General features: G+C 35.9%; 1 protein-coding gene across 5 annotated transcripts in view; it reads left to right on the top strand.

Annotated features, from left to right (window-relative positions):
- Positions 1 to 21,940, top strand: part of SFXN1 (sideroflexin 1) — a 39,944-nt gene that overhangs the window by 6,281 nt on the left and 11,723 nt on the right. For 4 of the 5 annotated variants that reach the window (XR_010923295.1, XM_067566338.1, XM_067566336.1 and 1 more), the window contains exons 2-7: positions 11,554 to 11,728; positions 12,464 to 12,634; positions 16,528 to 16,626; positions 17,241 to 17,316; positions 19,147 to 19,232; positions 21,031 to 21,158. Coding sequence is in view for 4 of the 5 variants with exons in the window: in XM_067566338.1 (XP_067422439.1) it covers positions 11,559 to 11,728; positions 12,464 to 12,634; positions 16,528 to 16,626; positions 17,241 to 17,316; positions 19,147 to 19,232; positions 21,031 to 21,158 (730 nt within the window). In the remaining variant the exon portion in view is untranslated. Of the gene's footprint in view, positions 1 to 11,451; positions 11,729 to 12,463; positions 12,635 to 16,527; positions 16,627 to 17,240; positions 17,317 to 19,146; positions 19,233 to 21,030; positions 21,159 to 21,940 lie in introns of those variants that run through there. The other variant, XM_067566337.1, reaches the window with a different exon arrangement.

Genomic DNA, 21,940 nt, shown 5'->3' with positions numbered 1-21,940 from the left:
TTCATCTTTCAGGAGACTGCAGATTCTGGGCTCCTAACAACTATTACTCTTTATGTGTTCAGAGCACTTAGAGTTTCATTACACTTATATTATTTCAAGATAGATAATTCTATATACTTCAGACAATAAATTTAATTTATTTTCACTTAACACAACCTATTTTGTTTGCTCCTGGGATTGTGTCCATCACTTCACTAGATGGTATGATAGTTTTTTCTCTATCAGTAGAGTTTTGTATTTTAGATTTTTTTATATTTGCCTTTATTTTCTCAAAATTTCTACCTCTGCCAAATATAAAGAAAAAAATCTAGAGGAGGAAGAAACTTTTTGTTTTCTTAGGTAGCTGCTAATTAAGTTCCTGATCTTTTACTGAACTCGCTGGGGACTGACAACACCCCATAGCGCCATGCAGGATTGGGGCCTAAAAATGGCAAACATGATTGTCATTGGTTTTCATTGTTCATGAATCATTAACCTTTTGAAATGTTTTCTCTGTAGTAATGAAAAATGAGGTGGTACAATAATTTTTAAAAGATAAGTAATGAACATTCTCTGATATTTATCATTCTTTCCTTTGTGCATTAAGTTCATGAGAAAGGGTGGATGAGTTTTTAAAAAAAAAATAAAATAAAATAAATCCACTTTTTTCATTTAAATCAGATTCTTTTAATTTACTTTAAATTGCAGTTTTTTCTTTAAAAAAATCTGTTTAAAATGAAATCTCAATTTGATACAAAATCAGTTAAGGGCCTAATATTATTTATTTCTTAAAAACTTTAAATAAAAATTAAATATGCTGAATCCATGACTGTCTATCAAGAACTTTGAATTCAAGGCTGCTTTTCTATATAAAGAAAGAATCAAAGGGGAAAACATTTAACTTTTGAAGTCAAGCTTTATAAATATGGCACAATAGGTCACCATAGGGCTTGATCCTCTGGGGGATCCAGTGACTGTGCTACTTGGTGCAAAAGTCTGACTGTCATCACAGATGTTGGGGCCAGCCTCTGACACTAGGAGACATCATGTATCTCATCAGAATCATCCACTGACCCCACCTGGATGGTATGATACTCCTGTTTTATTAGCTTCTCCCTAATGGAGGTCTGATTGGCTCTGTTCTCAAATTATGAATATTTATGACCCCAGCCCCAAGGGAAACTTACTCTCCAGGACATGAAAAAACAATGAAGTTTATGTATCCAAAATATTTACGGTTGTTTAATCCAAATAATTTTATATGCTGTTTTGTGTGTTTAATTAAATTCCAGTTACCATCCTAATGCAGCTTGACATTTTGTGTGTTTAATTAAATTCCAGTTACCATCCTAATGCAGCTTGACACAAATCATGAGCAAAAAGTTTATTATCTAGTAAAGAGGCAATATATCATTCATCATTTTCTAATGTACTATTTTTAATGTACTATTAATAAGAATCTGAAAATATTCAGCTATATAATTGCTTAAATAAATGTATATAGCTATAGTGTACTGTCCTAGATAGCAAAAGGATGTACCAAATCTAGTGTAAAGCCTTTATTTAGCTGTAAATCAACGTTTTAATGGTGGTATCAACCAATGAGACTGCATCTTTCTTTAGAAAATAACTGGAAATGGAAAAGTAGATTAAAATTTGATTTATCAAGGCTTACCACTTAGTGATTAAAATAATAAATTCAATAGCCTTGATTTAAATTAATCCACCCCTGAACCAACATGGTTGGCCTTCCTCATCTTATTTAATTTGTAGTCATTTGAGCATCCATTCTCGAGGAAAATGTAAACACTATTTTTTTTATAAAAATGGCTCATTACTATGTGAAGAAATGCCGGTCCTTTCAACAGCTGCTAGGCTTAACAGGATAGCCACTCCACCCTGTCTTCCAGCTGAAGCTTCTATGACCTTTTTCTACTTCCCACCTACTCCCATATTTCAGATTATCTGTATCATATTCATAAGAATGGTCATACTGGACCAGACCAGTGGTCCATCCAACCCAGTATTCTGTCTTCTGACAGTGGCCAATGCCAGGTGCTTCAGAGGGAATGAACAGAACAGGTAAGCATCAAGTGATTCATCCCTTGTCCATTCCCAGCTTCTGGGCAAACCAAGGCTAGGGACGTTTCAGAGCATGGTTTTGTTCCACTTCTGTAAAGATTTATAGTTAAATTATCACAGTCTTCTGCTGAAGGAAATTTTCTAAACTGATGCACTTCACATTTTATTAATAATTAAAACAACAAAAGACAGTGGCAAACCCATTGGTTGTGGTCCATTGTTATTTCTTATGAACTGTGATGAAATCTAAAGGATTAACATGTTAATTCATGGAGACATTGGTTTAAACTATCCACCAAGAGCATGATCCTCTCAGACCGCTATTGAAGTCATGATGAGAATTCTATGTGGAGAGGTTATGCAGGAAAGTGTAGAAGAGAAACACAGAGAAGAAAATCGGAGGTGATGAGGCTATTAGAAATCTAAGAGGTACATAGATTATGTTTAGAATTGGTTGAAAAAGCAGTTAAAAATGTCCTGAGAATTTTTTAAATTGTAAAAATGTTAAAATTTATCAAAATGTTTCAGTTGTTGAAATATTTCAATCAGCTCTACAGGTGATTAAAAAACCTGCATTTTTTGTCAGAAATATTTTTCATTCAAAAAATCAGATTTTTAATGAAAATTGTAGTGGAAAACTTGAAATGATTGAAACATCAATCAGTTTCTACCAACTCTAGTTACTTAAAATTGTGAAAATTACATGTTTGTATGTGGCTACAAAAGGGTCTTGAAGTAATTTATACAGGAAGGGTCCTACTTTAACAGACACCTTACACACTCTTGTTAGTTGCTTTTACAATTATAGATCTTGTCCTCCTTGTGTAAGTTACAGCAATTCAGGCTTGCTTACTGTCAGTTATCAATCAGTAACAGTTCATCTCTGAATTTGGCCCATTGAATCTGCCAGGATGGAAACTGACTTAAAATTTACATGCTGCACACCACTCAAGGAAATTCTAGATATTTTTCCGTAACTTTAGTGCTGGTTTTATGATCAGAAGAAACACTAATATTTAAATGAATGAGTAACTTCACAATGTTAGCATTACTTTGATGAGGACTAAATCAACATTCGTGCAGCGTATGATTTTATGTACAGACCCTGGCACTGTATGAACCTTATGAAAATGTCAAATTTTGAAAAACAAAATGATACTTTGAAATGAATACAGCTTCTCTTTGTAGGAAAGTATATATGGAAGAGTTAATTACATAAAATGTTACAGATTAAAAATGAGCTATTTGCAACAGTTCATTACCTTGAATATATGAAATGGGAGTCGTATTGGGTTGTTTCAATTTACTGTACGTTGCAGGCTAACAAAATCTGAAAATTGTACTAAACTATTAGTCGATGAACCAATAAATTAACTGTATCTCATATTAATGCAGGTTTACATTTTCATTTATTATTTGAATGCTGGTAGTAATATTGATGCTTTATAGAATTTAGAGGAAGGTACAACACTTACCCCAGGGTGCTTGGAAACAGTACAGCTTAGATATACAACATACTGAGTCTCAAAATTTGGAGGTGGCAAAGTTTATTTTTTCCCCTCTCTTTTTCTAAGCAGTTTTTTATTTTTAGTGAATTGTATCTGCTCCTATTGTATAATGATTTGGCCTGACAAGTTTCTCACACGTTATCAGACATTACCTAAGAGCATTTGGTAGAATCATCTGCATCAGTATCCATAGTGTACCTACTAAAATTCCTAAAATAAAGTACCTGTTTATGTTTAATTGGGACATCTTCCAGGGATCAGACTGATGTCTAATGATATCAGTGGCAGTGAATCTTGCTTAACTGATTCTGACCCTCTTGAAGATCTCTTGGAAGTTTCCGCTAACGCTTAATGTGTGAGCTCTTTTTGAGTAAGGCAAGACCAAGAGAACATAAGATGCTCATGATGCACTGTGTTTATGCACTCAATTTATTTCCATGTGCTAGTTAGCAATCTGTAAAGCCCATTAAGAAGATAAGTAGGAATTCTCCTTCCTTCCCTTCCTCCCCCAACTGCATAATTTATGAAGAGAGAACTTATTTACCATACTGTCATAGGGTATGTAAGTAACTGCTGTGTAGCAGTGGTGGTTAAAGATTAGAATTCAGATATTCTGGGTTCTGTTCTTGGCTCTGACTTGCTTTTTAGCCTTGAGCAAGTTATTACTACTTTGCCTCAGTGTCCTCATCTTTAAAATGAGGAAAGTGATACCTCTCATGTTAAGAAGCTTAATGTTTATAAAGGGTCTTTTGAGATTCTTGGTGAAAGTCACTGTATAAAAGTAAAGTATTATTAGATTTTACCGGTCTATTAGCAGTTAGTTATAGTTATCATGAAGAGTACCTTCAGTATTTCAAAGTACCTTGATAAATAATCTGTGCCATCTTGTTTCTTTTGAAGTTCATGAGTCACTAACGTGTTCCCCTTTTTGATGAAGGAAGGTGGCCAGCTCTTTATATAAAAAATGCATATAGAGACTGCCCTCTCGTAACTAAGCTTCCTTTTGGATTTAATGATAGAACTAGATTCCCACCTCTCTTTCATATATTGAGATGCTTTTTATTATACTTCTAGTATCCTGGGGGACTTTGAGCTTCTTTTGTTTAAGTTGATTGTGAAACTTTGAAATATGAGAGAGAATGTGAGTTATCTGTATATTTAACATGGACTGAAACTATATTTACTGTAAGTTTGGATAGCAATGTTAGTGTTCTTTGCATCTACTGGTTTATGGTTACTTATTTTAGTAAATATACAGCAGTTTTTAGTGTATGTACGCTGCTTGGAAAAATCCACTTTCCTGGAGCTCTCAGACAAAGAAGAAGTAAAATCGCAATGGAAGGAAGTTATAACAAAAAGCAAGAAAGATGTAGTAAGTAGGGCTGGGCTAATAGTATTAAGTGAATATATTTTTAAAAGTTCCCTGGTAATTATTGAATAATTCAGTTGACATATACTCTTATGCAGTATTAGATCAACTTCTTAATTGATCGAATGCTGTACAGTGAATATCTTTTGATGAATACTTATGCAATTCATTGAGTAATTATATACAACAAGTATTGTTTTCTGTTATTCAGCTAGACCTGGTAATACATAGAAAGTTGATTGTCATGAGTAAAATATTGAATTGCAGCAACAATCCACACATAAAGGTTCGATGTAAATTGCAGAATATTCGCCTGAAAAGGGATGGTGGCAGTAGTATTTTTAATCTAGGCAAGAAGATTTAGATCTTGGCCTAGTAGGTGGTGTTTATCTACTGCAGTTGATGCCCTCTTTTCATCTAGGGGCCAACGGTGCATTCTGCGGTAAGTGCACAACTCCCAGTTAGGTCAGTGGGATCCATGCATATGTATCTGAGGGCAGATTTGTGCTTTAATCATTATTAGTAACTATTTGTCTTTAATTCATCTTTATTTTTTTCTGGCTCACAAGGCTATGTTCTAGTTCACATTTAGGTCATGTGATTTTGCCCAGTACCATCTGTTGGAAAGACCTTAGCACACTTTGCTTTGACAAGGCCAGCATTCAGAATAAGTAATTTGACTTAATTGCCAAATAATCCAACCTTTTAATCCAGTGCAACTGTCAAAATAAAAGATGTGAGAATTTGGACTGCTTTGAGAGTCTTTGAAATGACCTTGCATGTGACAGTACAGACATCTGTCTGTTGAGATGGTAACCATGTCTGCAAAACAGCATTGCACAAGCACTGGATCACAGACTTCCTGTAGTAAAATGGCAAAGCTAATAAACTTGTCTAGAGATACATTTAGATGCTTAAATGATCTTAACACATTAAGAGTATTAAATCGTGAGTGCAGATTGCAGCCAGTGAACACTACTGTTTGATGTTTTAAGACTGTTTTCTTGGTTTATTTTTTTTATTTTTATTTAGTCAGAAGTTTGCAGCCTTGGAGTGAATACATCTTACATTACGCTACTAACCTCTGCAGCTCCGGGACAAAAAAGTCTCAACTTATATATACAATTTGCAGTTTTTCTGATGCCAGAATAGAGTAGGGGACTAGAAACATAATTCCATGTGGCTTCTGACAAGGAGAAATTCGTATGCATAGTGTAAACTTGTTTATGAGTTTAGCAGGATAGCAATCAGCTATTGACTTAACAAATCTTATTATTGATTTAAACATTTGGTGTCTGGCATAGTTGAATGTTTGTTTGTTCGTTCAAGGACAGTATTGAAACTGGCTAAAAACAGAAGTCTTTTTAATTTAATGTCCTTGATATTTCAATCTCCTATGTTTGACAGTATAGACTAACTGTAAAAATATTGTATCAAGACAGGAGTTTATAATGTTTTCAAATTAAAAATAAATCAGCTCAAACTTTGTTTTCTTCTAAAGAATGGTTGTTTAACTGAAAGAAATAGTGTATAATTATCAGGGACATGCATAAAGGGATAGTATCAATGTAAGTGGGAACAAAGTATGACTTCATCAAGGTCATTAGCAAGTTTTATTTAACAGTATTGGACTTTCATATGGATAATTTACTATGTTGGAAGGTGACTTCTAATCTGTTTTCTTTTAACCAGTTTCTTTCTAATTCATGACAGAACTTTACTTATGTTGACTACTTGGTTTCCTTCAAAACCTCTTCTGAGGGACTTTGTCTGTTGTGTTTTGGTAGGCCAAATAAATTCTCTTTGCCAATTCTTCTTTTTCCACTATTGAATTTCATGTATAACACAGCTGTTCTGCATACTTAATAAGATTAGTTAGGGCAAATTTTGCTTCCACATTTGTGCAACTCTCGTTGATTTTGGTAGGAGATAAACACGTTGTGTGGGGCAGAATTTGGGCAAATTGAATCTCAATGGCAGGCCTTGCTGGGGATTGACATCTTAGAAAAGGATGGTATCTTCACATGAAATGTAGTAAGCTACGCATAGTGTGTGACGAGTAGACTGTCACAAAAATGTAAACAATAAATAATTATACAAGTATCTAAAAGGTGCTAGGTGCTGTGTAGACATAAAGGAAGACAAAGTCTTTTCCCTGAATAGCTTACAATTTAAAAAGCTTTTCTGAAATAAGTTCATGGAGGGGGCATAACTTTTTTCACAGCCATCAGTTCTCAGTAGTAACTGTTTGTTTACAAAGTAAATGTGTGGTCCCCACAACATGTTACTGTGTAACATTTTTCATGTATTGCTATGGTTTAATGCCCAAATCCACAAAACGATTGAGATGCCTAAGCCCTAGATTGCGGTGTTATTGTGTTGCACAAAACTCCCATGTGGCTGCTGCCTAACCCGTTAGGTGCCTCTAGGCTCACTCAGTGCCTACATTTTTCACTGTAAAAGTAACCCAGTGCCTAAGTTTCTGCCTCTTGGTTTGCACACTGTTGTCTCAGTGAGGCATCTGGATGAGAGATGGGAGACGCCTTTTCATCTCAGGCAGATGGGGGGAATTGAACCAGAGTTTTCTGCATCCTGCGTGAGTACTCTGACCATTGGGCTAAAGATTATAAGGAAAGGTATCTCCCATTGGCTAGCTTAGGCCAATTCCCATCTATTGTGCTGGGTTTTTGTGGATCCCACCTATGTTTCCCTGTGTATTAGATAGCGAGTCTAGGCGCCTAACTCAGGGTTTATGGATTCCAGTGATTTTCAGTGTGCCTAAAAGTCCCTTTATGGATCTGGGTCTGCCTTTCTCAAATGGTTAATTGCTTGATTCCAAGAGCTGGGAGTTGTTTTAGCCAGTAGCATTAGTAGTCTAAATCAGCTTCCTAATGTCCAATAAGAGTATGGCATTTTGTATCTCTAACCTTTTGCTGCTGCTTAGGATAGGAAGGAGGCCAAGAAATTTCTGTCTGTATATAACTTAATTGCTTTTCCAAAGACTTCCAAAATACTCTTGAGGTGCAAAAGAAGGATTTTAAATAATAATAATAATAATCTATTGAGTGTGTTAACCTCTCTCCACCTTTCATAAATGGACTAGTTCTGTTTTAGTGGAAAATTTGTATGTTGAAGATGTTTTTCAAAGTTGTGTTATAAAGTGCTTCCTTTTATACTTTTTTCTCTATACATCTAATTTTGATCAAATAGTCTCAAGCAATTCAAAGAGCTTTCATAATTTGTGCCTGATCTGTATCCTTTAGTAAGCAAACATCAACTAAGTAAAAAGAGAAGCTAAGTTAAGATAGAAATACTCATCAGAGTTTGCTCCTTATGTGAACAAAGAACTATCTAGGTTCAATTACACAGCAACCCAAGTTTAATTGCTAACCTTCAGTATCTTCACTAATTTTCTCAAATATTATTTGGCTTGTCTATGGTCAGAATATGAAAGAATGCCATGTAGAAGGTGTGACATACCCAAGTACAAAGACTAATGAGCTGCTGTTCCACCCTGGCCTTGCAATCTTGGGTGCCTTACGATACCTTGTTAAAGGAGTTCCCACCTGGGCCACTCACAAACAGCCTTCCAGCATGGAAGCCACACCCTGAGTGTTAGTGTGTAATTGCAGCCTGCCAGCCACACTTGGGTTACACTCTGGTTCTCACCAGCCTTAGATCCCTCCCCAGAAATGTATTCCCTGTACTACCCAGTCCTCTCCTGGACAATACAAGTTCACATAAAGACTGTTATCTCTTTAATAGAAATAATATGTACACAACACACCACCCTAAATGGAGTTTCCCAAACACGTCTGTTTAAACACACTGGATTAGATAAAACATAAAACAAGTTTAGTAACTGCAAAGAGAGGGATTTTAAGTGAGTATAATTAATGAGACATAAAAGTCAGAAATGGTTACAAGAAAAATAAAGATAAACTCAAAACTGGTGCCTAACATAACAAACTCTTTTAAATTTAAAGCAAAGTTTTCTCACCACACGCTTTCAGCAGTCTTACTGACCAGCCTTCTTAGGTCAGGACCCCTTTTCTGAGAATCCAACAAATGCTTCCTTTGGCGCTTCAGTTTTGAATGCAATGGGCAGGAAGAGAGAGCAGGGTGCCATGGGGCATTTGTCCTTTTTATAGTTGTCAGTCGCGCTCTTGAAAAAATCATTTCCAGCTGGAGACAAAAAGTCTATGGGGAAGGATGTTCCCTGCTGCTTTTTTCTCACCTGTTAGAGCTTCCTTTGTTTCCCTTCCTGCTTGATGACTCTATTCACTGCTTAAATGCAAATTAAGCAGAGCGCACATTCCGTTGTTTGAGACAGACCTGTGCCAACCTCCGGCTGGAATACATATTAATAACACCGAGGGTGGAATATTATAATTTCACTTACAGTGTTGCTACACATTTTATCAGGACAGTATTGACCAGCAAATTATGAGTTTTCAAATGATAACTTAAAAGATATGCCTTGTACAAAAATTATTACAATAGCATGAATAAAAGGATACATTCTGTCACTGGAGGGATCACTTTTTTTCTGTGCTTTACGTCTCATATAATACAAAATATAAACCACAGTAGATTATTACTCTGCCAATATCTGTATGGGAAAGGCAGATCAGTCAAGTTTCAGTGTCATAACCATGTCAGTGATAGTTTGAAGATCAGAGTTTTAAATATGCTATTTTAAAGCTATTTTTATTGACCTATCTAGTTTGTTTTAAATTCTACTTTAACGTTAGAATACTTCTAACTGACCTAGATCTGATTTTTTTTAAGGTTTCCACCCAATTGTTTTGATATATATGCATATTGCCAGTAATACTGGCATATATATAAACTCCATTATACTCCATTTTTCACTTTATGATGACAGAGGGAGAAGATTGATATAAAGTACTGTGCAGACAAAACTTTGGAAGCTTCTTTTTATCAGTTCCATAGTTAGTTTTTATTATGTTTATGACTCTCTTCTTAAAAATGTGTTTGTAGATCAGGCTATGAAAATATTCATAAAAATAAAAAGGCCCTTTCATGAACTTTAAGGTGGTGTCTACTCTCTAATAGGATTTTCCTATAGAGATTTACATTACATTATTGTACCTGTACAACTTAATGTGGAATAATTGTTGAATCAAAATCATACTATATAATTCATTGTCACAGCCTGTATTATACTAGGAACTGTCTTCTTTCATCAGGATGCTAAAATAATTTTACAGTCACAATGAAGTAACTTTTAATTTTCTGGGCCCTAACCCCCCTGGACAAGGTATGCTCCATTCCCATTGACTTCAGTGGGAGCTGAGCATGTGCTCTTGCAGGTATGACCTTTTGTCTGCTTTTGTTGTAGTGTCTCTACAGTGAAACTGTCACTTTCTCAAGGTCATGTTTGATCACATATTAGGTTTTATGTGTTTGCTTTTCCCCTTTTCACTGGTATGTATGTAAGTCTGTGGTTGTTTTCAATACTAGACAGAATACCATGCAGTTTAAAAATTTGTGTTGAGGAATGCATTGAAAAAATTGTTTTTATAATCCCGTTCAGTCTTAGACCCTTAAGAAACACAGTGGTTTGTGTTTAACATCACTTCTCAGTTAAGTGTATTTTAACATCCATCTGGCTGTTTTAGAGGGATGTGAGAACAGCAGTGCCTCTGAAATACAATTGTTTATTGACCCCAACCAATCATTACTAATTGGCTTTTCCACAGACTTATTTAGTAATTAGAGAGAGTGAACAGTTAAGCATATTATATTTGTTCATGGGGTGGAAGCAACTATTATTACTGCAAACTATAGAGAGGACATTAATAAGTCATCCTGTGCTGCTGAGGTGGCAGAACACTGCTAGGTCTGTGAGGTTAACTGGCAGATGTTCTCTTCTCTGCCTTTATCCCTGGAAAAATATACAGTTAGTTTTTACAAAATGCAGCTGTTAAAGTAAAGGATATTGTATTGTGTTTCTAATTTTAATTTTGTTTTGCTGTATCAGAGTTTTTAAACAAGCTTCCTCACAAAATACAATGGTCATAAGAATAGTTTAACATCACTTAAAGCACGGCTTCTCAAAACTTTTAAATTTTAATTTGCTTTAAGTCACCGTATTCCAATCTGGTGGAGTGTCATGAGAATACCTAATTAATTCAAGTAAAGAAAGACTGAATTAGTCTCACAAAATAATGGATAATGTAAAATGCTATTATCAATAAATTTCTGCTCTTTCTACAAGGGCACTGCAACTTCAGTTACCCATCTTTTGAGAACCATTCTTTAATTGTGCAGTTATTTAAGAGAAAGAAGTGTAGAAATGTATTTCTATATCCAGATAAACTTGCACTTGTTTGTCCTGTGAATGTCAACTTGACTAATGCCAGTCACTTTGTTGTTTCTGTAAAGCATATGGGATAAACACATTGCATTCTAGGTATGTACTTGCTCATTTAGGATCCAGTCCTGCATGGTAGTCAGCATTTGTACACCATCACTTTTTAAAGGAATTGTAAAGTGCTTGGCACCTTGCAAGATCACACCCTTAAAGGTTCTGGGTATGTTATGAATTACAAGAATTATTGAACTGAAATCTTTTTTCTTTGTACATAGAGTTCATGAAAATGTCATCAACTATACCATTAGACATTAACATCAAGGAACCCCGTTGGGATCAAAGCACTTTTGTTGGAAGAGCCAATCATTTCTTTACTGTAACTGATCCCAGGAATATTTTATTACCTAATGAACAACTAGAAAATGCAAGAAAAATTGTGCATGATTACAGGTATGATAGTTGGATATTTTTGGCCATCAGTAACAATGACAATGTTTTGTAGATCATTTTGTGGTTTGCTAAGTGTCACACACATATGTCTAATTAAATATTTAAAACATTGTTTTCAAAGCAGTATCTTCCTTTGGGTATTCTATAATATCTTCTTGTAATACTAAGTATATGTGATATTTAAAATAGTAGCATCTAGAGCTACGAATTAGCAAACTACATTGTCTGAGAACCCCTGCGAAGAAAGCACTCTGGTATGTGGATGAGCTGTCTAATTCCAATAATTAGTTGGTGTGACAGCAATACTGAGAGTTAAATAATGGAGCAAGGAGTCAAAGTTGAGGTAAATATCTTCTCAGATACCTGAAGATAAATTTCAGAGCTGGGCATGAGTTTTTATCTATGTGATTGTTAGTGACTTTAATGGAAGTTATAAAGCAATGTAGAGATTTCAGCTATGAACAGGTAGAAGTTTGTATGGACAGTATCAGCTAAGGTACCTAACCATTGCAGGGAATTTTGATTGTTTCTTCAGCTAGCTATGTAATGGCTAAGTCTACCAAATGCACTTGTCAGTGGAGTTCTTAACATATAGCACAACAGAAGCTAAAGTACAATACACGCTTCTATCTTTTTAAATTTATTCTGCTGATCCAAAAGTCTTTAGTACCATATTTTTTGTTATTACTAATTGATATATAGATATTAAAAAACACTTTTTTAATTTGTTCCAAGACAAGGTATTGCAGCCCCCGGGTTGACAGAAGATGAACTATGGAGAGCAAAATACGTCTATGATTCAGCTTTTCACCCAGACACTGGTGAAAAGATGGTTTTGATCGGCCGAATGTCAGCTCAGGTACCAATGAACATGACTATCACAGGTTGTATGATGACCTTTTATAGGTAAGTGATGCCAATATACTACAAACATTTTCAGTAAATTAAGTAGGTGAAATTTAATGTAGTTAGCTCACCAGAACATTTAAAAAATACTTTATAAATGTTTTTAAATATAAAACTTTTTGCCTCCTTTCTTCTTCTGTCCTTGCATCCCTTGTACCTGCATTTATTGTTAGTTTCCTATAGAAATAGCTGTGAGATGAGCCTTTTAGCCTTGTTTAATCATTCACCAAATATCCTACTTTTAACTGAGGAAGTTGAATGTTCCGAAATCCCATCCTTGTAGGAGATTTATTTGGAGAACAAAGAGGAGGAGGTTCTGTCTGAGAATTCTTACTTTAGAGAGCTGGTATGTAGGATGCTTTCTGCAAAGTAAGTGTTAAACATCCTTCAGTCTATCAATCATCCGGTCCCATATCCTTTTTATACTTTCCTTTTCCTCAAAAGCCCCTCAATTACCCTTACATGAGACCTTCACAAATTCAATGGAGTCCACTTTCAAAGGCCAGTCTCAGTATCTTCTGTAAGCAATCTTTACACTGAAATTTTATTTTAGTTTGTTTGTTTGTTTACTTATGAAATAATACTTTTTTTCAAAGAACCAGTATAGGAGTTTGAGGCAATAACAATATGGTATTTGATGCAGGCATTCTAAAATTATCTTCACTCTCTCTTATGTCCTCAAGAAAAGGCAAGAGTGATTTTGCAAGATATCCTAGTTCTGTGTAAAAGGATCTTAGCCACGCAAGCACCAGCTAGGAATGTCAAAGAAAACCATCAGTGATGCTGTCTGATCCACTGACACTTCTGTCTCTTGGCAGGTTACGTGCTGGTTCATTGTATCAAAATTCAAAGCAGTGAAATATGTGAGGAAGTCACTAATCATTAACACAGTCACAATATTAGGAGCCTGTTACAGCATCTCAAGATGCAGATGGCACAGAATCCATAAATAGGGTAGTCCAGAAGATGCCATACATCCCACTTCCTCAAAGTAATTGTCTAGAAACAACAGAGGTAACATACAAAGGTGAACTTGTTCATATGCAGGTTCCATTATATTCTTACCTACAGAGCTGATAATCACAAACACTGCTTTATACCTTTTTTCCTAGTTCCCATCTCTCTTCACGTCCTCAAGAGACACCATCAGATTCAAAACTAGGTTGTATCAATAGTTATTAACTAATCCAGAAGACATTGGTCTCACTAGGCCAGATCCTTGACAGTGCAAAGAGATCAGAAAGCGTTCTTAAACAATCAACTGGAGATTCCTCTTGTTTAAGGGAAATCCTCGGATGGTGTAAAGCTCGTGTAGCTACTTCTATGCCACCTGCTTTTGCCCTGTCCCCAGTATAGAAGGCAGGAGGAGGTGTGTCAGGTGAAAGAAGAGGCATGGTTGGAATGTCCTGTGCTCCAGGGGTCCTGGGCCATTGAAACAGCTTCTAGGGCACTGTTGCACGTGTCATAGGATGGAACAGCCGTAAAATTGCTTCAACCTACACCAGGGGCTGAACCAACCCCAGTTGCCCTCAAGATCAGGGTAGAACAATGCCTTATTTTCCCCCTTCTTTTCTTGGGTCCCGTTCTAAGCACAATTAGTTAGTCCTGAGGATATAGACCTTTATCTTCTGCAGACTTCAGAATAGGAAGGAACTACTGGAACATACATGGGAATGAAGGCAGAACCTATGTCTTCCTTCAAAAATACCATCCAGATATTGTTAATCTTTTTACCTTCCCTGGTGATACACCTGCCTGAAGTGGCTGTTTTGGGCACAGTGTCTCCATGTCATTAAGTTCAGACACAATGCTTCTTCTCACTGAATAACAGAGAGTAGAACACATGCATTTAATATGCTGGGATCTAAACAGAATGGGACAGACAGAGGGAGATAAGGTAGATACGGAAAGGGACACATACATGCACACAAGAAAGGGGAAAAAAGAAGTGACAGAGATGGAGAAAATCCAGCTAGTCAGTCGAGGTTGCTTTGAGATCAGATGTTAGGAAGCAGGAGGAATAATGTGGCAGATTTGAACTGCTTGAAATTGAGATTTCTGGTTTAAGATTTTTTTTTGAAAAAAACAGGATAAGATCCAGGAAAGATCCTCAGATTTTGGATTCAAAATCTTAAGCAAATATAGCTTCTTTATTCTAGCATCTCTGTTTTGTCTCCCTATGCATTCTATAATTATAAGTGACTTGCCAACAGTTTGTCTTCAGTCTTTGCTCTTGGATCGTATCATAATAACTATATTGTCCACCAAAGTAAGGTTTCCTTTCTGTCCTTCCTTCCATGTCCCAGCAAATAAATAAAAAACTTCCAAGCTCCACTGTGATGAATTACTGTGGAGAAAAGCTATTCCTCAATGACAGCAGTTCCCTTTGATGGCCTGAGCTCTCTGATCAGAATTCGAAAGCAGCAAAGTATCTACTGTTTGATCCTGCAAGGTGTGAGTGCTCTGGCCCCAATCCAGCAAGGTACTTAAATGCATGCTTAATTTTTGAGCAGGTAAGTACTCCCATTTAAGCAAATGAGATATATGCATAAGTGTTATGCTGAATTGGGGACAAGAGCATTCATCATCTTGTAAGATCAAGCTCCTGCCAGGATAAAAGAAACCTATCAGTCAAAAAACCCCAAACCAACAAAAATAAATACTATCAATGCAATCTATTTGAACAAATGTAAAAAAAAAATTCTTGATCTCCGTGACCTTTGTCTCTACTAATGACTTGTCTTCTGGAGCTTTTGCACTCAAGAACCTGGCAATCAAAATATTTAGTCATCTGGAAAAGTGCAATTTACTTGAATTTAATAGGAAGAATGTTCTAATCTATAATCCTTGTTCACAACAATGGAATGTTTTCCATCTCAGAATTCATATTAGAACGGTTACCTCTCTTTCTCTGTCTCTCTCTAGCACAAGAATTTTTAAGCACCCATCTTGATAATATAATAGCAGTCACATCAGGTTTTCAGACAGTACCTTTGGAACTTGAGCATGATCTTTAGCTTTATTGCTACCGTGCCAACTAAAGTGTTTAAATGCTTTCAAGATAGGATTTTTGTCTTGAGGCATCACCTTACTGGCATTCACATAATTTAGAAGGAGTCTCATAGACTTTTTTTTTTTTTTAAATGAATCTGTTATTCATCCTATATTTAATCAGATTTTACATTCGTTCATGTACAGCATTTATATTTGTTGTTAGTTCATGCAGAAATGTTTGCTTATACTTTAGGCTAATGAAACTTTATTTATACTTTAAACTATACTTTAGGCTAATGAAAAATTCACCTGTTGACTCCTGAACTCAAACAAATGTTTCAGTGTCATAGGAGATGTTAAAAATTATGTCAAATTGCCAGACTGAAGAACATTTTGGAGTAAGTGATTTAAAAGACAGGATTCTCTCTGTGTGTGAGCGTGCATCTGTACACGGCTATGTCTTTATCTCTGATATCTCCAAAGAAAGCTACCAATCCGTGAAGGGAAAATGTGGTTGTGAGGGAGGATGGGCAAGAAATAACCCTTTAGATGTAGTCTATATATAAGATGGAAGTAAATTAGTATATTTTTTGTTCAATTTCTAGAAGTGAAGCTTTTGCCATAATGCCTCAGTTGTGGCAATTCACCTCCCATCTTGAGTGAATAATTACGGTAGTGCTTTATTATACTGCCTGTTGCTATGGTTTTTAGTTGTGTTTGTGTGTGTTTTAAAATTATTCTGCACTTTGATTAACAAACGAGTTTCTGATTGCTGAAGTACTTCAGAATAATTTTGCTAAAATAAATAAGAACAGTCAAGCAGATCTTTAGGTTCATGCTTTGCATTGTTCTTTTGTTAATGTCCATTTTTTTTAAAAAAACCTTTTTCTTGTTTTAAGAACTACTCCAGCAGTGGTCTTCTGGCAGTGGATTAACCAGTCCTTCAACGCTATTGTAAATTACACCAACAGGAGTGGAGATGCTCCAATTACTGTCAGGTCAGATGCTTAACCAGATAGTTTAAAAATCTTTGTAACCAGTAGTGCCATCTATCTGAAGATGGTTGATCTTTAATAATTTCTGTTACAGTATGTGGACATGAGTCACTGCACAAATCAGCGTGAGTGCATGCTAACAAATTAGCACAACTGTGAAGAGATGCTTGAGAATGACTTGAGATTACAATTGTGTTCAACCCTTTAAAAATTAATATAACTGCCCTGAGTTAAACAATCTTTTAAACGCCAACATAATCTCTAATAGTGATCTTCATTGCACTGTTTAACCAGTCATTTGAAAATGCTAAATTTGCTTGCCAGAAGCTTTGCCGTTTGACCTTAATTAAGGATATAAACAGATTAAATATAAGGTTTGATATTTCACAGGCTCAGTTTGGACTGTTGAGCATATGAGCGAAAATTAAAATGTGGTGAACAAGATGAGATGCAGAGGGAAATTTGATTCCACATTAATAAAATGCTGCTTTGTTTATTATCTGAGCTATTTTTAGTACAGTATTGATACATGTTGCTTTAGATACAGAATTTGAAGATGTTGCAGGTTAACACCAATACAGGTTGTGCAAGTGCAATCATTTTTATTTTTGTTTTAGCCAGCTTGGAACAGCCTATGTTTCTGCCACTACAGGTGCTGTAGCAACAGCTCTAGGACTTAATGCACTAACCAAGGTATGGCTGAACTTTTCTTAGTTAGACATCCATGTTTAGTAGAATTTTAATGGCTTTTTCATCCTCTGGTACCTCTACAGCTTGTTAAACACAGTTCCCATTATGGAACTATAATTACTTACTGCTCATTTAGAACTCCAGATTGATTTTTCAGTGTCCCCTCCCTCCCTCTTCCTAGTACAAATTGCATGCACTGAAAAAGTGCCTCCATTCACTTACGGTGTGGCATGTCTAAGTATCTTCTGGAAGAAAATCAGGATCTTAGACAAGTAACTACTAAGATATGAGCTCATCATCCAATCATATGAACAAAATATACAGAAACATTTTTTGCAGATGCAAACTGCTCCTGCAAACATAGTCTGGCTGAAAAATTTGGCCATCAGTGTCAAAGGTTATGTCTATGCTGCAGTCAAACTCCAATCAAAGGTGCAATCAAAGGCATACCCACACTGGCTTTAATCTAGCTAACATGGCTAAAAATAGCAGTGAAGATGTGACGAGACAGACCCTGGCACAGGCTGTACGAACCTTTCTGGGACCCTGGGTGTGTGCTTGTGTTGTTAGCCAGATTAAAGCTAGCATGGATGTGCTCATTCCAGCTGCAATCACATCTTCAATTGCAGTTCAGCTGCATTGTAGACATAGCCAACGTGTGAAATTAGTAGTCTTATATTTAAGCATAAAATAATACTTATGTAGGATGTAGTTATTCATATACCTATTTATCTACTATTACTTATTGTTACTGTCAAAACTCCAGAAAATATGTCAAGAAGTTTTTGCCAGTAAACGTATTACTTTTATCAAAATCTTTGATTAAAACTTGTAATCTTTGCAGGAATTCTACATTTTGCAATGGCAGTACTTGCAACAATTTTCACTTTTTATATTTATGTTGCTTTCACCTTTAAAATGCAGGAAATGGGAGTTCTTTTATCACCCTGCTCCTGCACAAGGGATTCTGCTGAGCTTTCAGGCCAAAAGGCTTTATATGTTCTTGTTCCCAAAATGCTTAATTTTAATATATGAGGTGCTTGAGCACTCCAGTGTTGAGGGAAGATACACATTTCTTTATTTGGGATATTTTGCACGGTTTTTTTCTGTCCCAAATTGGCATTACAGAGTTAATGAAGATGCTATGGAGTATCTCTGGATGTTTCTGTTAAATTGATTTCAGGTTGAAAATTGTTTTGTTCTTGAAATAAATCCTCAAATTTACCATGAAAGAAGACCTCTTTACTCCTCTCTTTCTTTACCTCTTCCACCCCCCCCCCCCCCTTCACTCCCCCCCCCCCAAAAAAAATAATAGCCTGTCTTACATGTTTTTGTTAAATTTCAGTTTTGGATAAAATGTAGTAATGACAAAATGTTAAAGAAAATCTGTTTTTAGTAGAGCATGACAGATTATACAACATATTGATTTGATCAATAGCTTCTGTATAGTCAGTGCCCTTAGTTATAAAGCTGTTAGTATTGATGGCTATTGATCTAAACTTGCCAGTAGATGGAATTAAATGTAAGGTCTCTTTAGTGCCACTCCTTGCTATTATGCTGATGGGTGTGTCAGGAAGCTCATATTTCTATGCACAGTTGTCACTTGTAGTCAAGACTATCTCCCCTCCAGCCTTCCTATCAATGCTCACTCTGACAGAGATGGTTGTTAGTTAAAAGCTTTTGTCAGATTTTTTTTGCCCTTCCTTCACAGTAGTTTCTCTGAATTTTAAGTCAAAGAGAACAATCTGCTTTACATGTTTTTTTAAAAAAGAATCTTAAGACTTTTAAAAAATATTGTGAAACCTGAAAATGTTTTTCCTCCCCTTTTCACAGCATGTCTCACCCCTTATAGGACGTTTTGTTCCTTTTGCTGCTGTAGCTGCTGCTAATTGCATTAATATTCCATTAATGAGGCAAAGGTAAGAGAGAGAACGTGATTCATTCATTCTAGAAGAAATGTAATTTTTGTTGCAACGCTTGTAACCTGAGCTACTTGTTTTATTTAGTTGATTTATCAGTTTTGTAATGTTTGTACATATTTTAGCTGCTTTCAATATCTTGTAAGGTGTTTCAAGGGCAGTCTTTTTATGTTTTAAAAGCATTTGGTAAATTATGCCAGGTATAAAATAGAACATCTTTGTTCTCCTAAGATAAATATCCCATTAGATCTTTGCTCTTTGATCTCAAAAGCCAAGTATCTGTCCTTCAAGAGCTGATGTATATAGACTCCTAAGAACATAAGAACGGCCATACTGCATCAGACCAATGGTCCATCTAGCCCAGAATCCTGTCTTCCAACAGGGGCTGGTGCCAGATGCTTCAGAAGGAATGAACAGAACAAGGTAATTATATTGAGTGATGCATCCTCTGTCGTCCAGTCCCAGCTTCTGGCAGGCATAGGTTTAGGGACCTCCAGAGGATAGGTTTTTGTCCCTGACCAACTTAGCTAATAGCCATTGATAGATCTCTCCTCCAGGAATGTATCTAATTCTTTTTTTAACTAACTTTTATGCTTTTGGCTTTCACAACATCTCCTGGCAATGAGTTCCACAGGTTGACTGTATTGTGTAGAGAAGTACTTCCTTATGTTTGTTTTAAACCTGCTGCCTATGAATTTCATCTAGTGACCCTGGTTCTTGTATTATGTGAAGGGGGTAAATAACAATTCCTTATTCACTTTCTCCACATCATTCATGATGTTTTGGACATCTCTCATCCCCCCTTAGGCCCTGAACACACTGAACCAACATTCCGCTATGGAACATATACAGTTCTACCAAAGAAGTGATTTAAGTAGCACGTAGTCCTGAGGACCAGTAATGAAGAAGTCACACTCTGCAAGTTAGATTTAATTGTTTTAGATCACAAATGTTTGCTCTTCTTCTAAAACAAAACTCCACATAAATGATCTGGCTCAATTAGCAGTAAGAGTAGAAAATTAGAAAAAGCAATGGATACAACATCCTTGTAAATATAGTCTCTGTGACAGAGTAAATAGTTCCAGAGGGGTAGCCGTGTTAGTCTGTCTACAGCAAAAACAACTAAAGTTCTGTAGCACTTTAAAGACTAACACATTTAATTTCAGCAGGCATAAGCTTTTGTGGGCTCCAACCCACTTCCTCAGATGCATTTCTATTACTTCCATCTGAGGAAGTGGGTTGGAGCCCACGAAAGCTTATGCCTGCTGAAATTAAATTTGTTAGTCTTTAAAGTGCTACAGAACTCTCGTTGATTTTTTTAGAGTAAATAGTAATATCTAGAGGTTTCACTCACAATGCAGTATAGTCCACTTTAATGTTTACCTTTCATGCCTATTGGAAGGCATATACTGATTTAGTCCTGAGTGTGTGTGTCTTCTGCCCCATGGTTCCAAACTATAACGTATAAACTTAATCTTGCCCTTGAAAGCAAAGTCCCAATAGTGTGGATTCATTCAGGAGGTAGTACCCTTTCAGAAATGTAATCACTCGTTGCATAAATCTTATATTTGCCTACAAGATTGCAAAAGAAATATTTTTGTTTGGTACCAAAGGAGTTATTTTTAAAAAGATCTCAATATTTTATTAACTTCAAATGAAAATTTTAAAGTCACTTGCTTGGAAGTATTTTTTCAAGCTGGCATAGTTAAAGGAGGAGAAAGCATTTAGGATCAGATGACAAAAAAGAATAAAAATGAGTGCCACCAAGTGTTGTTAAACTATTTTTTTTATTCAACAGGGAACTCAAATATGGCATCCCCGTTACAGATGAAAATGGAAATAGATTAGGTGAATCAGCCAAAGCTGCTCAGCAGGCCATTACTCAGGTGGTTGTCTCAAGGATTCTCATGGCTGCACCTGGCATGGGTTAGTATAACTTGAATCAAACATAGTGATTGTCCTACAGTTGTTAGAATAAACATCTAGAGAAATGCTGAATTCTAGTAAATGTTTCTCTAATAGATCGAACCACCCTAAGGTTATACAGACAATAGTTTCACTTCTGTTTAGACATTCCAGGAGGAAATATGCTATATGCACCTCTTAAGTGGGACAGAATTTATTGGAATGATTTCCCAGGAAGAGATTTAGGCCCAGATCTTCAAAGGTATTTAGATGCCTAACTCCTATTGAAGTCAATGGGAACTAGTTGTCTGTCTGCTTCTGAGAATCTGGATCTTAGGCTGCTGTCAGTGAGTGGTAACGACTTCTACTCAATTGGAAGAGAATTAGTAGAAGTCTGGACATATTTACCAGTGCCAGGTTGTTGAATGCTTAACTGGGTTTTAAATAGGCAAGAAATTCTCCATTCCAATTTGTAAGAAGACAAGTTGTCAAAGAAAGATAAAGAAAGGTTGTGGAGGGCAGAGGGGGGACCATGAAAGGGAAGGTGAAATCAAAATGAGAAGCAGTGAAATCTTCATTACAGTTCTCAATTCATTTTGAGTCTTAACAGGCTGCTTTAAAGTATCTTCCTTTTAATTAAAGCAGGTGCTTAATCAGGGTGATAGGTCATTCATTGAGGTGTCTCAAATAAGATGATTCTACTTTAAGGGAAATAGTGTAATACTAAGCATAGAAAAAACTAATTTAGGCTAATCCACTGATAATGTCATATTGTATAGGATATGAATGTTAAAATTTGTGTG

This window comes from Emydura macquarii, unplaced genomic scaffold (assembly GCF_026122565.2).
Source record: "Emydura macquarii macquarii isolate MOO-44397 ecotype Brisbane River unplaced genomic scaffold, CSIRO-AGI_Emac_v2 contig_2768, whole genome shotgun sequence".
In the NCBI taxonomy this organism is placed as follows: domain Eukaryota; kingdom Metazoa; phylum Chordata; order Testudines; family Chelidae; genus Emydura; species Emydura macquarii.
Note: the sequence above shows the minus strand (reverse complement) of the source record. Positions and strands in the feature narration are given on the sequence as shown.